Source organism: Berghia stephanieae, chromosome 1, assembly GCF_034508935.2.
Source record: "Berghia stephanieae isolate SIO BIC M18660-M18661 chromosome 1, UCSD_Bste_1.3, whole genome shotgun sequence".
In the NCBI taxonomy this organism is placed as follows: domain Eukaryota; kingdom Metazoa; phylum Mollusca; class Gastropoda; order Nudibranchia; family Aeolidiidae; genus Berghia; species Berghia stephanieae.
The window spans coordinates 87,832,365-87,844,712 of record NC_088360.1 but is presented as its reverse complement, the minus strand read 5'-3'; the positions used below and the strand labels follow the sequence as shown (position 1 = coordinate 87,844,712).

Genomic DNA, 12,348 nt, shown 5'->3' with positions numbered 1-12,348 from the left:
AAAAAAAACCACACACACACACACACAGATACAGATGAACACACAGTCATTCATAAAAGAAAACTCATCTTACTTCCCATTTGGAAATTAGTCCGAGTGCCCTGCATGGTAACTGGAGTGTAAATATGCACAGCTGTAATATAAGATTGAAATGGTATTATGAAAACTTATTTGATGCACGGAAGAAAATGGGGATTAACTCTATTGGTCGATTAGCGCTTACGTGGCTTGCTATCACCAAACAATTCATGACATGAATTTATTCCGACATCCATGAGTCTCCAATTCTCACAGCAAAATCGAAAAGAGTACTGTGACAAACGAAACATCAAATGGAATCAGATTTCTCATCACAAAAATAATACAATCTATCCGCATGTCGTATGACGGAACGCACTTATGGGCTTGAAACATTGTAGTAATGGACAATATTTTGCGTTGGTTTGAGAGCATAATTTCCGTTACAACAATGAGCCCATGATATTTTAGGATATCAGTCCTGTAAATGAGTATAGTCGCTATAGCCCCATCCTCATTGCTAAATTTCATTTTCTGAATAAACAAACTTCATGACAACCATTTCTGACGCGATTTGGATACTGATTAAAGAATTTTCTATAGATCATAATTAATTATTTTGATTCTTGATGTATTTTTTTGCACACTGGTACGTCCATAAACGTCGTTAATTTAAGACTTGACTTAATTCACCCTAATATCACATCTTTTTCAAGTTTCACAATTACATTGAGCAGAAAAGAGGATGCGAATCAGGATTCATGTATGCCCACATACATAATACTGCTCTCTCTCTCTCTCTCTCTCTCTCTCTCTCTCTCTCTCTCTCTCTCTCTCTCCATCTATCTATCCATCTATCTCTCTCCTTCTCCCTCTATCTCTCACACTCTCTCTCTCTCTGTCTCTCCGTGTATGTCTGTGTGTGTGTGTGTTTGTGTGTTTGTTTGTGTGTTTGTTATTTATGAAACAAAAGTTGAACGAATAATCTTTTTATGGCTCTGATTTAGATACACAGACACACAAAAAAATCAGATCGTAGGATGGAATTATGTATCTTAACATATATTACCGACTCCATGAAGCGGCGTGGATACATCAGCACATGATAGATTCTTACAGGATGTCACCCCTTCCAAGAATGACCTGACCATACTCCTGACTTCCTCATCGCAGGTTTCAAAACCCTCCTTCAATGTACCCAGTTTAAACCCTGTCTCGTTCTCTAACTGTGAATATAAATTGGTTTTAAAATCCTATTTAAAATGTACAAAAAGGCTGATAAAGAGTGATAGGAATATGCCATACTCTAATGTCCTACTATACAAATTGGTTTCACTAAATCATGTACGTCGCGAATTAATTCAAGTCATTTCTACTTCATCAAAACTATAATTTTCAAAATCAGTCAATGGGCTATAGTTTTTAGAATATATCAAGGAATTAAAATGATAATGGTTACAAATATACAAAAAATAAATAAGTCTAGTAATTTAATGTTATGATGGGAAAATTAAGTTACCAATTTACTGTATTCCGGGACAACAATCTCTGCTCTTTGCCGAGGATCGATCCCGTTATTCCCAGCCAAAACCTTAAACAAAATGTATAAACAAAGATTAACATTCATCATGCATAATTTTATGATAACTGATTGCATCATGACCATTCTCTACCCGTGCATGCTGAAATAACCGATAACCATTCTCTAGAATTAGAATCCGCCCATTCAACACGTTCATGTTTGCGGTTAATTTATCAAGGATAGAATATTAAATATCTATATATACCTACAGATCGCAAAAAAATTAGATTCATTAATGTCATTTTTTAAAAGATCATCTTAGATTCCACGCATTTTGATCATACAATTTTATTCGTGGTCGTCAACTTTCGCATGAAAACGTTTGATAAATACGTGTGGAATAAAATGATGGTTTTAAAGCCCCTTATTTGGTACATAAAATGCATTATATACTTTCTAAAGTGTTTGGAAAGATGAACAAAGGAATGGCATTCTCTACAGCCGGCGTGTACCAAATTACTATGTCCTCATGGTTGTAATGGAAATACTCTCAAACCAAATCAAAGCAAAATATTGTCCATTACAACAATATTAAAACAATTCCATAATTGCGCTCCGTTACCGGACCTGCTAATATGTGCACGTCGTCTAGAACCAAATTTGGATATTATGGATCGTCTCTTTCGCAAAATATGAAAAACATAAATCTAATGCTCAATCAAATTGCTTTATTAAATACATAACTACTTATTTTGAATCGAATTTCTACGATTAAATATTCTCAATGCTCTCCCTTATGCTTTTTTATTCCCCTTGTAGGCTATATAAAACGAATTTATACTAAACCTTTTATAATATCCGTCACTGCCTAAATCAAGGTGCTCAATTTAAACCAGAGTCATATGGGATAATGTGTATAAAGTGTCTTTCTCAATGTCGCAATTATAAAAAGGAAGCCATAATTTAAATTAAGGAATATTGGATAACCATCTAGTTATTTTTTACTCAGTACTTATCCATAAAAACAGAACACCTAAAAACAGGGAAGACATACACTATAACTATATGGGATAAATAAGCACAACAAACCTCTAAAAATAATGCACAGTCAGCAACAGACCTAGCCACGGGGCCAACGTGATCCAGGGTTGGTTCTATGGACACGATGCCAGTGTAGGGGACAAGACCATGGGTTGGCTTTAAACCTACTACACCACTCCAGGCAGATGGGATACGAATGGAGCCACCTTGATCAGCAGCAATGGCAATGTCTACTTCACCGGTGGCAACCTGGGGAATTCGTAAATAGATTTATGTTTTCACTAGTAATCTTGAAAATAAGGACCTAACTTTTCAAAATATTAAAATATATTACACATTATACGGTTATGACAATTTTAAGACTGGAAATATTAGTCCCATATAATATCGCTTTTATTTTTTTCAAACTCAAGGAATGAGGTATGTACGTATACATTTCCAAAGGAAGCCAAACATAACAAAACCTTGCTCTATCGTTTATTATGGAAATGAGTTGGAATTAGAATAAATTCGTATTAACAAAATTATGATTGCACATTACATTTTAAAAAACAAATAACAAAAGAAATAAAACGAACAAACGCATTAATACAAGCAGACAAATGCGCTATTAATATAAACCTATAATTATTAGTCGTTGAAACAATTCGACGAAGTAACGACAGAAATAGGATTTTAGTTATCTCTATAAAAAAACAGAGACTAACTACAATCTTGGTTCAAATCGATTAAATAAAAATGTCCAGTGTAGGAATCTTGATAGTTGATACTTCATGATTCTTGATAGTTGTTACTGATGATACTTCATGATTCTTGATACTGTTGATGTTTTTGTGATTTTAAACATCTTATTTGTGACCCACCTCCTCCAAACATTAGACCCCAAAAAGTGAACTTAGAATTAAAGTGAGAGGAACTACAAGCCTTGAGTATTTTGCAAAGTAATAAATTGTATTAATTCGTTACCATGTAGAATCGAAATTAACCCCAGTTTCATCACCGACATAATAACGCTTTGAGACGGTGGGTAACATGTGTACCAGAGAAAACACATTTAAATAATTGAGCTTAAAATCCTTACCTTGACATTCGAGTCTTTGATCAAAATAAAACCAATCAAGAGACAAAATGTTAATTTATACAAAATTCTATATCTGAAAAATTGCAAAATAACCCTCCCTCTCCTTTTTTTCTAATTGGTAAATAATTGATTAACTTAGAATTTAATACCAAGGTAATACAAGGATCAGTTTTTAAAGAGAATCCCAAAAATGGCCCCAAAAACGCAACATTTGTAGAATGAAGATTCTTTTTTTAAATTGAGAACAAATAGATACATTTGGTGATCTATTTATTAAATAGCACATCAAAAAAAGCGTAGGATAATGCAGAAGTTGTCAATCTAACACATTCAACGTGTCTACTTTCTTTTGATAAAAGATCAGAATTTATCTTTGACTTTCAGACATACATACAATAAAGTTCAAGGGAGAAGGGTGTGTTGGAATGAATTCTTACCAAAACAGTAGAGCCACCACTGGATCCGCCCACCATGAAGTCTGGAGTATCAGGAAGGTGTATGTATCCTTCCACAGATGAGTACCCCATGGCACTGCAGCAAAAGTCGTCACAAGCAGTCTTTCCCACAATGCGACCACCTAATGAAGATGATAAGAGCGAAAACTTTAACATTATATCTCTTGTATTTCATTAAACGAGCAACACACATTTTTCCTTTAATAAATCGTCTGACTTTTAGAATGATGAAATAGGAAACAAAACAACCGATATATATAGCGCTTTCTTGGCGCATTTTAAAGCCGAAATGTTGTCCATAAACCTAATTTTGGCAGATTACACAAAAGGAATACATTGAAAAGTACGAGTTAAGACGATGATTAACATCAGGAGGAATAGTGTTAAAAGTTTGACACGATTGGTTTAAAATATCTCTCTTCAATACATGATAAGCTCGATGTCTTGGTAAAAAGAAAACTTTGATAAAATGGTGTTTGAAAAAAATAGAAATAAAAATCTGTATTACAAAACCTTAAATCATTAAAAAGTCTGAATTTATTTTTAAAATAATGCACGTAAATTAACGATCACAATTGATCAATGTATCCGTTTGAAAATGTTTCCTTTTGCAGGAAAAGCCTTTCGTGTTCATACTCCATTTCTCTCGTCTTTATTATATGATAATCTACAGCTGTCCAAAATAGACTATCATCTCTTATTTTCTTGTCATGAAAAATGTCAATTCAATTTCTATATGTCCAAAATTGACTATCATCTCTTATTTTCTTGTCATGAAAAATGTCAATTCAATTTTTATAAAACAAAGAACAAACAAATTGCAGCCTACTGCATACCAGCATCCAAGATACGAGTGACAATAGTAGCGTCGTATTCAGGTACATAACCCTCCAGCACACGGCTACCATTAGACATGGGGACACCAGCCACTGCTACATTGTCCTTTATCGCCACCTTCTTCCCGGACAACTTGCCTTTGGGAGCTCCAGTAATATCGCACAACCAGGCCCTGCACATAAATAAGAACAACAGCGATGTTAACAATAACAACAACAAAAACAACAACAAAACTGAAAACAACAACAGCTATATATAATCACACTGGATTCAGGTTTTGGAGTCGAAGAAACAATTCTATTTGATTCAATTTGTTTCACTAAAGTGTCGAGAGTGAACTTAATGTCTCTAAAGAAAAGTCAAAATGTTAGGCTATACTGGGATTGGATTTTCAATATAATAGTTAAGGTAATAATAAAAATAATTTCTATAAGTTCAGTTTTACAGTTCTAATTAAGACCCCTTGAGTAATTTAAAATAGACTCAAGAATTAAACGTCTTGAAAGATAGTCGAAATATTTAAATGGGTGATAGCCGTCTAGTAATATTTAGGCAAAAGTAAATGACAATGTTGAATGTTGTTTAATATGTTTTCAAAGTCTTTTTGCTTGAAAGTTCACTATTTTATCAACCAAAAGTAGAAGTGTGATCAATTTTTAAAAAGTATGTATTTAAAAAGCAGATGCAGCCGTCAGTGAATCAAGCAAACATTTCAATAAGAGTATCATCTGGTGTTTCACTGTTTCTTTTCTCTTTAAAACGTGTGCTTCTGTCGAAGCAAATTGACATATTTCACAATAAAAAATAATGACTCAAATTAGAAAATCTTAGTCTAAGTGACTTTTGCAAAATGTAAACAAATATCTAATTTTATATTTTTTGTTTATTTTCTTTTCAAATATTCTTTAGAATATACAAAGTTTCTCCTATTATCACGAGATGGATCTCAATTTTACTTTCATTGATAACAATCATCCCTCATTTCAAATAATTCACGGAACCTTTAAATAAAATTTATATGAAAAATGAACGCAATAACTTTTCTAATGTGTAAAAAAATAGACATGAAAACAAAGGCTACCAAGCATTTCCGGTATTTTCTCCTTGAGTTGGTTTTCGTCCAGGGATTCTTGGGTATTTCACCTCTGGCAGATATCCGCTCAAAGTGTCCAATTCATCCAGAGATTTCAGCGAGTTTGAGGTGTATTCTGATTGAAATGAAGAATGGATTAATTGTACACTTACTATTTACCAAATAAGTATCATTACAATAATATCAAGGTCAGCCACCAAAATGAAGTCGAATTCATAAGTTCAACAATCCATATCATAAAAAACCCATCAGCATCGTCATCATCATCATCATCAACATCATCACCATCATCATCGTTGTCGTCGTCGTCGTCATTATCATCATTATCATCATCATCATCATCACCATCATCATCGTTGTCGTCGTCGTCGCCGTCATTATCATCATTATCATCATCATCATCACTATCACCGTCATCATCGTTGTCGTCGTCGTCGTTGTCGTCGTCATCATCGTCATCATCATCATCATCATCATCATCATCATCATCATCATTTATCATCATCATTATTAGTATTAATCATTGACATTATTCAAAAATGTATGAGCTTTAAATCTTTGGCATGTTTTTTCCCCTTGGTCTTTTACCTGGATATTTTTTTTTCATTTGAACTTTTAAATAGAGATATTCAATTTCTGTTCTCAGAGCGCCTTCAAAGCGTCTTGCAAGATGTCCCAAGCCAACAACAACAGTTAACATGAAGGACGAGCTATTACCTTTTAAGGATATATTACATTTTATTTATTTGACAGAGAGACAACACTGCTACTAATTTTATCGCTGACTTCGGTGTGAAATTGTGAGTAAAGAGCCATTTCCAAGGATTTAACTTTTCGATTCCATGGCGATAAAAAAAAAAGACTTGGGCTTTTATATCCACTAAACATACTCAATGCACTTTACAAAGGGTCCCTGGCCAACAGCAACACGTAATAGCACGAGACATGACGCCTGTTAGGCTATTACAAATTTTTCCGACAGAAACAAAGCAGCTGTAAACGGTCAGGTGCCTATTTTACATTTGAAAGAATATGAATTAAGAGCCTTTTCCAAGGACTCGACTATGAGCCGCTCAAAGCGGGACTCGAACCCAAGACCTTCCGATCGGAATGCGAATGTCATACCACAAGACAACAAAGCCGTACTCGAACCTCCGAGCCAAAAGTTATTCACTAAATATTCATTTCCTTTTCAAGAACACAGCCTTTCATCTCCCTTTCACAGCCTATGTATGGCTTATCATCTCCCTTTCACAGCAAACGGCCTTTCCATCTCGAATATTTTGCGCGCTTTATCTCTTGAGTGGTCTGGGTATGCTGATGTAAAACTTCTTAAAACCAACACAAAATATGAATTAGGTTGGGATAAGGAACCCAAAATATTTCTTATCACACTTATAATATTAAGTGCACAATAGCCATATTATATTGACTAAAATAAAACAGTTAGCTGTAATATATTTTGGTTAAAACTCGATATCATTGCAATGGGTCTGAAGTCATTTCTAAACCAATATGCCAATTGTGTTTGTTTGTTTGTCTTGGGGGGGGGGGGGTAGTTAAACCATACAAAAACGATTTAAAATGTTAAAACATAGACTACAACATTCTTTATAAATAGAGTTAAATAAAGACGGATAATCATGACGTCATCATGCTTACACTCTGGCACAAATCAACCAAGAGTCACACCATGAATTTTGCAACCGAAACAGGTATCTATCAATTAACTAATATGACAAGTCCTCCCTCTTCAAAAATCACCTTAAGTTTAAGAATTATTAATAAAATGAAGGTCATCTTGATTCATTGATATTTGAAGTAAAAAAATTCTAGTACTCCGTAAAAGTTTTAAAAGGCGTTTTTTTTTTCAATTGTGCGACATACATTATTCTACATACCCCTTACTTGTAATTGCAGATATTAACTGCGGTGAACAATGGTAGTTGAGGTCATCTGATATCGTCTTGACCTCCTCCTCGGTCAGTGAATGGTGAACAGATGGAATGAACCATTCAGAATTCTCGCTAACCCTATTATTCTCTTGTCTGAAAAGAAAAGTTATTCAATAACATCTATCTTCACACATCAACATTGGCTTTCCATATTCGTCAATCTTTTCTCGGACAAAGAAATGCATCACAATTTATCTCATTTCATTTATTTATTCAATCTCATTATTTTTTTTTCAAATTGTTTGCAAGGTATAATAATAAACGACCTTTAACTTATGCGAACGCCGTTTTTCTCTGGAATTTATCATGAATGGAAAATTTATAATATTGCGATCTAATGGGAGTGATCTATATTCATGTTTTAGTCCAAACTAGTCATCGATCATATGATTTGTTGCTGTACAGCGATTGTACATCTTAATGTATCTAAACACGTTGCCTTGTTTATGAAAGTTGTAAACATACCCATGAGTCGTGCTGAGCAAAATGACCATTTTGAGCACGCTTTGCAATGTGACCAATGACCTCGAGTACATGGAAATGCAATATAGATCATGCCCATTGTCATTGTTACGACCTGCAAAGAGTTATCATGATGTTAGTGCTCTCTACTATACAATAGTAAATAAAACCACACAAATATCAGTGTAACCTTGACCGTTTATAGATAGTATGCGCTTGGCTAAGAAGCTCATAACATTGCTATCCGGGAGTATAACGGACCAACACACAAAATTGTGTGTAACCATGAACTTTTATAGTCTGGTTAATAGTTTAGTGAGAAGTACTCATAAACGTGGATGTCAAAAAACAATAACAAACACCCTCGTGGCGTCAACTTCGTTCTATCTATAGATAGTGTGATTTATATAGATATGAACGAAGATGACGTCACTAAGGTCTTTGTTATTGTTTTTTGCCATCCATGTTTGTGAGTATGATATACTTCCGGATGTTATGAGCTTCTCAGCCAACCGAATATTAACTATTTTAGTGAGAACTACTCATAACATGGCCTGTTAAAAACAATACAAAAGAGTTGCGTGACGTCAGTTAAGTTCTATCTATAACCCACGTTTACAATCTAATCCCATTCATCTCATTTCGGTTCAACAACAAAGGAGAGTGAACGATACTCATACAACAATAATTGGATTCAGTAGTCTGATGTCACGCCGCCCGGCAACGGCGGCCATCTTGGTTTTAAACAAAGAAAATCATTACTTTTTATTCTTCATGCTGGCTAGAACTTTTCATATGCCTTGTGATCAGAATGTGTAAAAGTCAAAACATGATCAAATTTATGTGTGTTTTTTTTCCCTCTGGATACGCTTTTATGCTCGCCTGAGGAATATTTAATACGGGCGTCCGCCATTGTTCCGATAGTTTAGAGCCAGTGTAACTAAGTTACCATGCGTCATAAGGAAGGAAGTGACGTTACGACTGTTGAAGAGTATTGATGCTACCCTTTAAAGAGGACGGTAGTCTAAAGCAAAGTAGTTTCCGCAAGATCAAACAGACCCAGTTACCCAATCACTGCTGGGTGGACTTCACCCGGGATTGATCTCTGGCCATTTGCGTATGAAGCGAGTGCTATACCAACTGAGCTATCGAACCTCCTAATAGAAATATTAACAGGAAGGAAAGTGGTTGTATCGTAATGATTTATCAAGATGAAAATAAGTTCTACGCGAATCAGCACCGAAGTAGTAGTAGTAGTAGTAGTAGTAGTAGTAGTAGTAGTAGTAGTAGTAGTAGTAGTAGTAGTAGTAGTAGTAGTAGTAGTAGTAGGCTGAGGAGGAGGAGGAGGAGGAGGAGGAGGAAGAGGAGGATGAAGAGGAGGAGGAGGTGGTGGTGGTGTTGGTGGTGAAGGAGGTGGTGGTGTTGGAGGAGGAGGGGAAAAGTAGCATATGTAGTTTATTTTGGTGGTGCTGGTAGTAGTAGTAGTAGAAGTAGTAGAAGTAGTAGTAGTAGTAGTAGTAGTAGTAGTAGTAGTAGTAGTAGTAGTAGTAGTAGTAGTAGTAGTAGTAGTAGTAGTGGTAGTAGTTTTAGGAGGAGGAGGAGGAGAAGGAAGAGGAGGGGATAATAGAAGTGGCAGTAGCAACAGCATTACTACTACTACTACTACTACTACTACTACTACTACTACTACTACTACTACTACTGCTACTACTACTACTACTATGCTACTACTTACTACTAGTAGTAGTAGTTAGTAGTAGTAGTAGTAGTAGTAGTAGTAGTAGTAGTAGTAGTAGTAGTGGTAGTAGTAGTTAGTAGTGGTAGTAGTAGTAGTAATAGTAGTAGTCGCAGCAGCAGCAGTAGTAGTATAGTAGTAGTAGTAGTAGTAGTAGTAGTAGTAGTAGTAGTAGTAGTAGTAGTAGTAGTAGTATAGTAGTAGTAGTAGTAGTAGTAGTAGTAGTAGTAGTAGTAGTAGTAGTAGAAGTAGTAGTAGTAGTAATAGTAGTAGTAGTAGTAGTAGTAGTAGTAGTAGTAGTAGTAGTAGTAGTAGTAGTAGTAGTAGTAGTAGTTGTTGTTGTTGTTGTTCTTGTGAGTGTAGTAGTCAGTCGCAAAAGAGATAATATGAATGAATGAGTTTTATGAGAAAAATATTCTGTACACAAAAGGGGTTGGTGGGAAATTAAATAAGAAAACTGTGTCACAAGGTCATTCTTGAAATCATTTTTTAAAAATACCAAATAAAATTTAATTATGGTAAAACGCATGTAAAATAAACGCATACGCTAAGGTTAGACTAATTTTGAGGTGTTAAGTTCGATGCTGATATTTTTTTAGATTTGAGCGAAAAAATGTGTTTTTTATCAATCTCAAACGAAGGAAGTAGCTGATGACTCATCAAACGTTCCGTTCCTAGCCTCTTGACGGAAATGGGCTAAAGACGTCTCGTTCCGGATTGGTGTCAGTGGACACGGGTTTCTTGGCGTTTAGTAATCAGGTATAGATAGAATGAAGATGATGTCACTCACGTCTTTGTTATTGTTTTTTGCCATCCGCGTTTATGAGTGACGCTCACTAAACTGTATTAACCAGACTATGAACGTTTAAGGTTACACATAGTTCTGTGTGTTAGTCCGTTATAGCGCATACTATCTATTCGAAAATGATGGTGTCCTATTTCTTTTTTCTCGAAAGACTGACGCTTATTAGTCGATTCAGTTCTGTTTTGGTGGACACGGGGCCTAAGGGTACCTCGCGAGTTTTCTGCCCAAATTTTTAACCACGTGTCTTTATAGAGTACGGCAGTTAACTGGTTCACGCCGTATCCGTTAATCAGAGACATGTCATTGATAATGTTAACATTTAGTGACAGCAGCAGCCTTTAAAGTCACTTACTTTTGATGGTAAAAATTATATCACACTTAAAAAGTGCTAGAAATGCCATCTTTTCATATATTAATCAGGATTAAAAGATTACGCTTATATGACGTGGGAAAAAAAACAAAAGAAACAAAAACAAAGCTGAATACTATAATAATCATTTAAGTAGGGGGATTAGGCTAAAACCGTGTAAATTCGGATTGAAAGCATGACAATTTGCATACAGGTTACCAAGATCTGTAAAAAAAAAACATCTGCTATAGAACCACTCTAACAACCAATCATATCGTTTCGGTTTAAGGCCCAATAGCAACTATATCAAACAAGGGAAATAACTGAGTTAAAACATATATTTTCTTCATATTCATTGTAGTAGGGTGAATTAGGCTAAAATCGTGCACATTCGGATTGAAAACATGAAAAGTGGCATACAGGTAGCTATGACCCATATAAATGACACCTACAACTCTCGCTGGCATATATCAGATCATTAATACTTACTCTGTCATTACTGCCTATAAAATATAGTTCCAGATTGCAAAAATAAACGGGAGTAAACAAGAAGCAAGAAAAAGAAGCATCCAATCTTGGGAATATTATGAAAAGTCAACAAAATGAAACCTCACGGTTGCGATAATCAAATTAGTATAGTACAAAATAGGTCATCGACATGTGTTGTGATAATGTAGCAATTTTACACACCATAGTAAATCGATTACTGCACGATAGCACGTTATGCCGATGTGTTTGAAAAGAAAAAAAATAAGTAACACAAAAGGACAAAAATACCTGGAAGGGTAGAATGGGAAAATACAAAGGAGGGTGCACAACTATATTTAATACACATATATGTTTATATAGATAGTATGCGCTTGGCTAAGAAGCTCATAACATTGCCATCCGGAAGTATAACGGACCAACACACAAAACTGTGTGTATCCATGAACGTTTATAGTCAGGTTAATACAGTTCAGTGAGCATTACTCATAAATGTGGATGGCAAAAAA

General features: G+C 35.0%; 1 protein-coding gene across 1 annotated transcript in view; it reads right to left on the bottom strand.

Moving 5' to 3' along the window:
• Nucleotides 1-11,976, bottom strand: part of LOC144960594 (urethanase-like) — a 13,805-nt gene extending 1,829 nt beyond the window's left edge. Inside the window, exons 1-9 of the mRNA XM_078893824.1 lie at nucleotides 11,843-11,976; nucleotides 7,956-8,095; nucleotides 6,036-6,162; nucleotides 4,954-5,126; nucleotides 4,100-4,239; nucleotides 2,630-2,830; nucleotides 1,538-1,609; nucleotides 1,088-1,244; nucleotides 74-133 (exon numbers count right to left, since the gene is read on the bottom strand). Of these exons, the coding sequence (XP_078749950.1) occupies nucleotides 74-133; nucleotides 1,088-1,244; nucleotides 1,538-1,609; nucleotides 2,630-2,830; nucleotides 4,100-4,239; nucleotides 4,954-5,126; nucleotides 6,036-6,162; nucleotides 7,956-8,095; nucleotides 11,843-11,850 (1,078 nt within the window). The 5' untranslated portion in view covers nucleotides 11,851-11,976. The remainder of the gene's footprint in view (nucleotides 1-73; nucleotides 134-1,087; nucleotides 1,245-1,537; nucleotides 1,610-2,629; nucleotides 2,831-4,099; nucleotides 4,240-4,953; nucleotides 5,127-6,035; nucleotides 6,163-7,955; nucleotides 8,096-11,842) is intronic.
• Nucleotides 11,977-12,348: the final 372 nt, after the last annotated feature.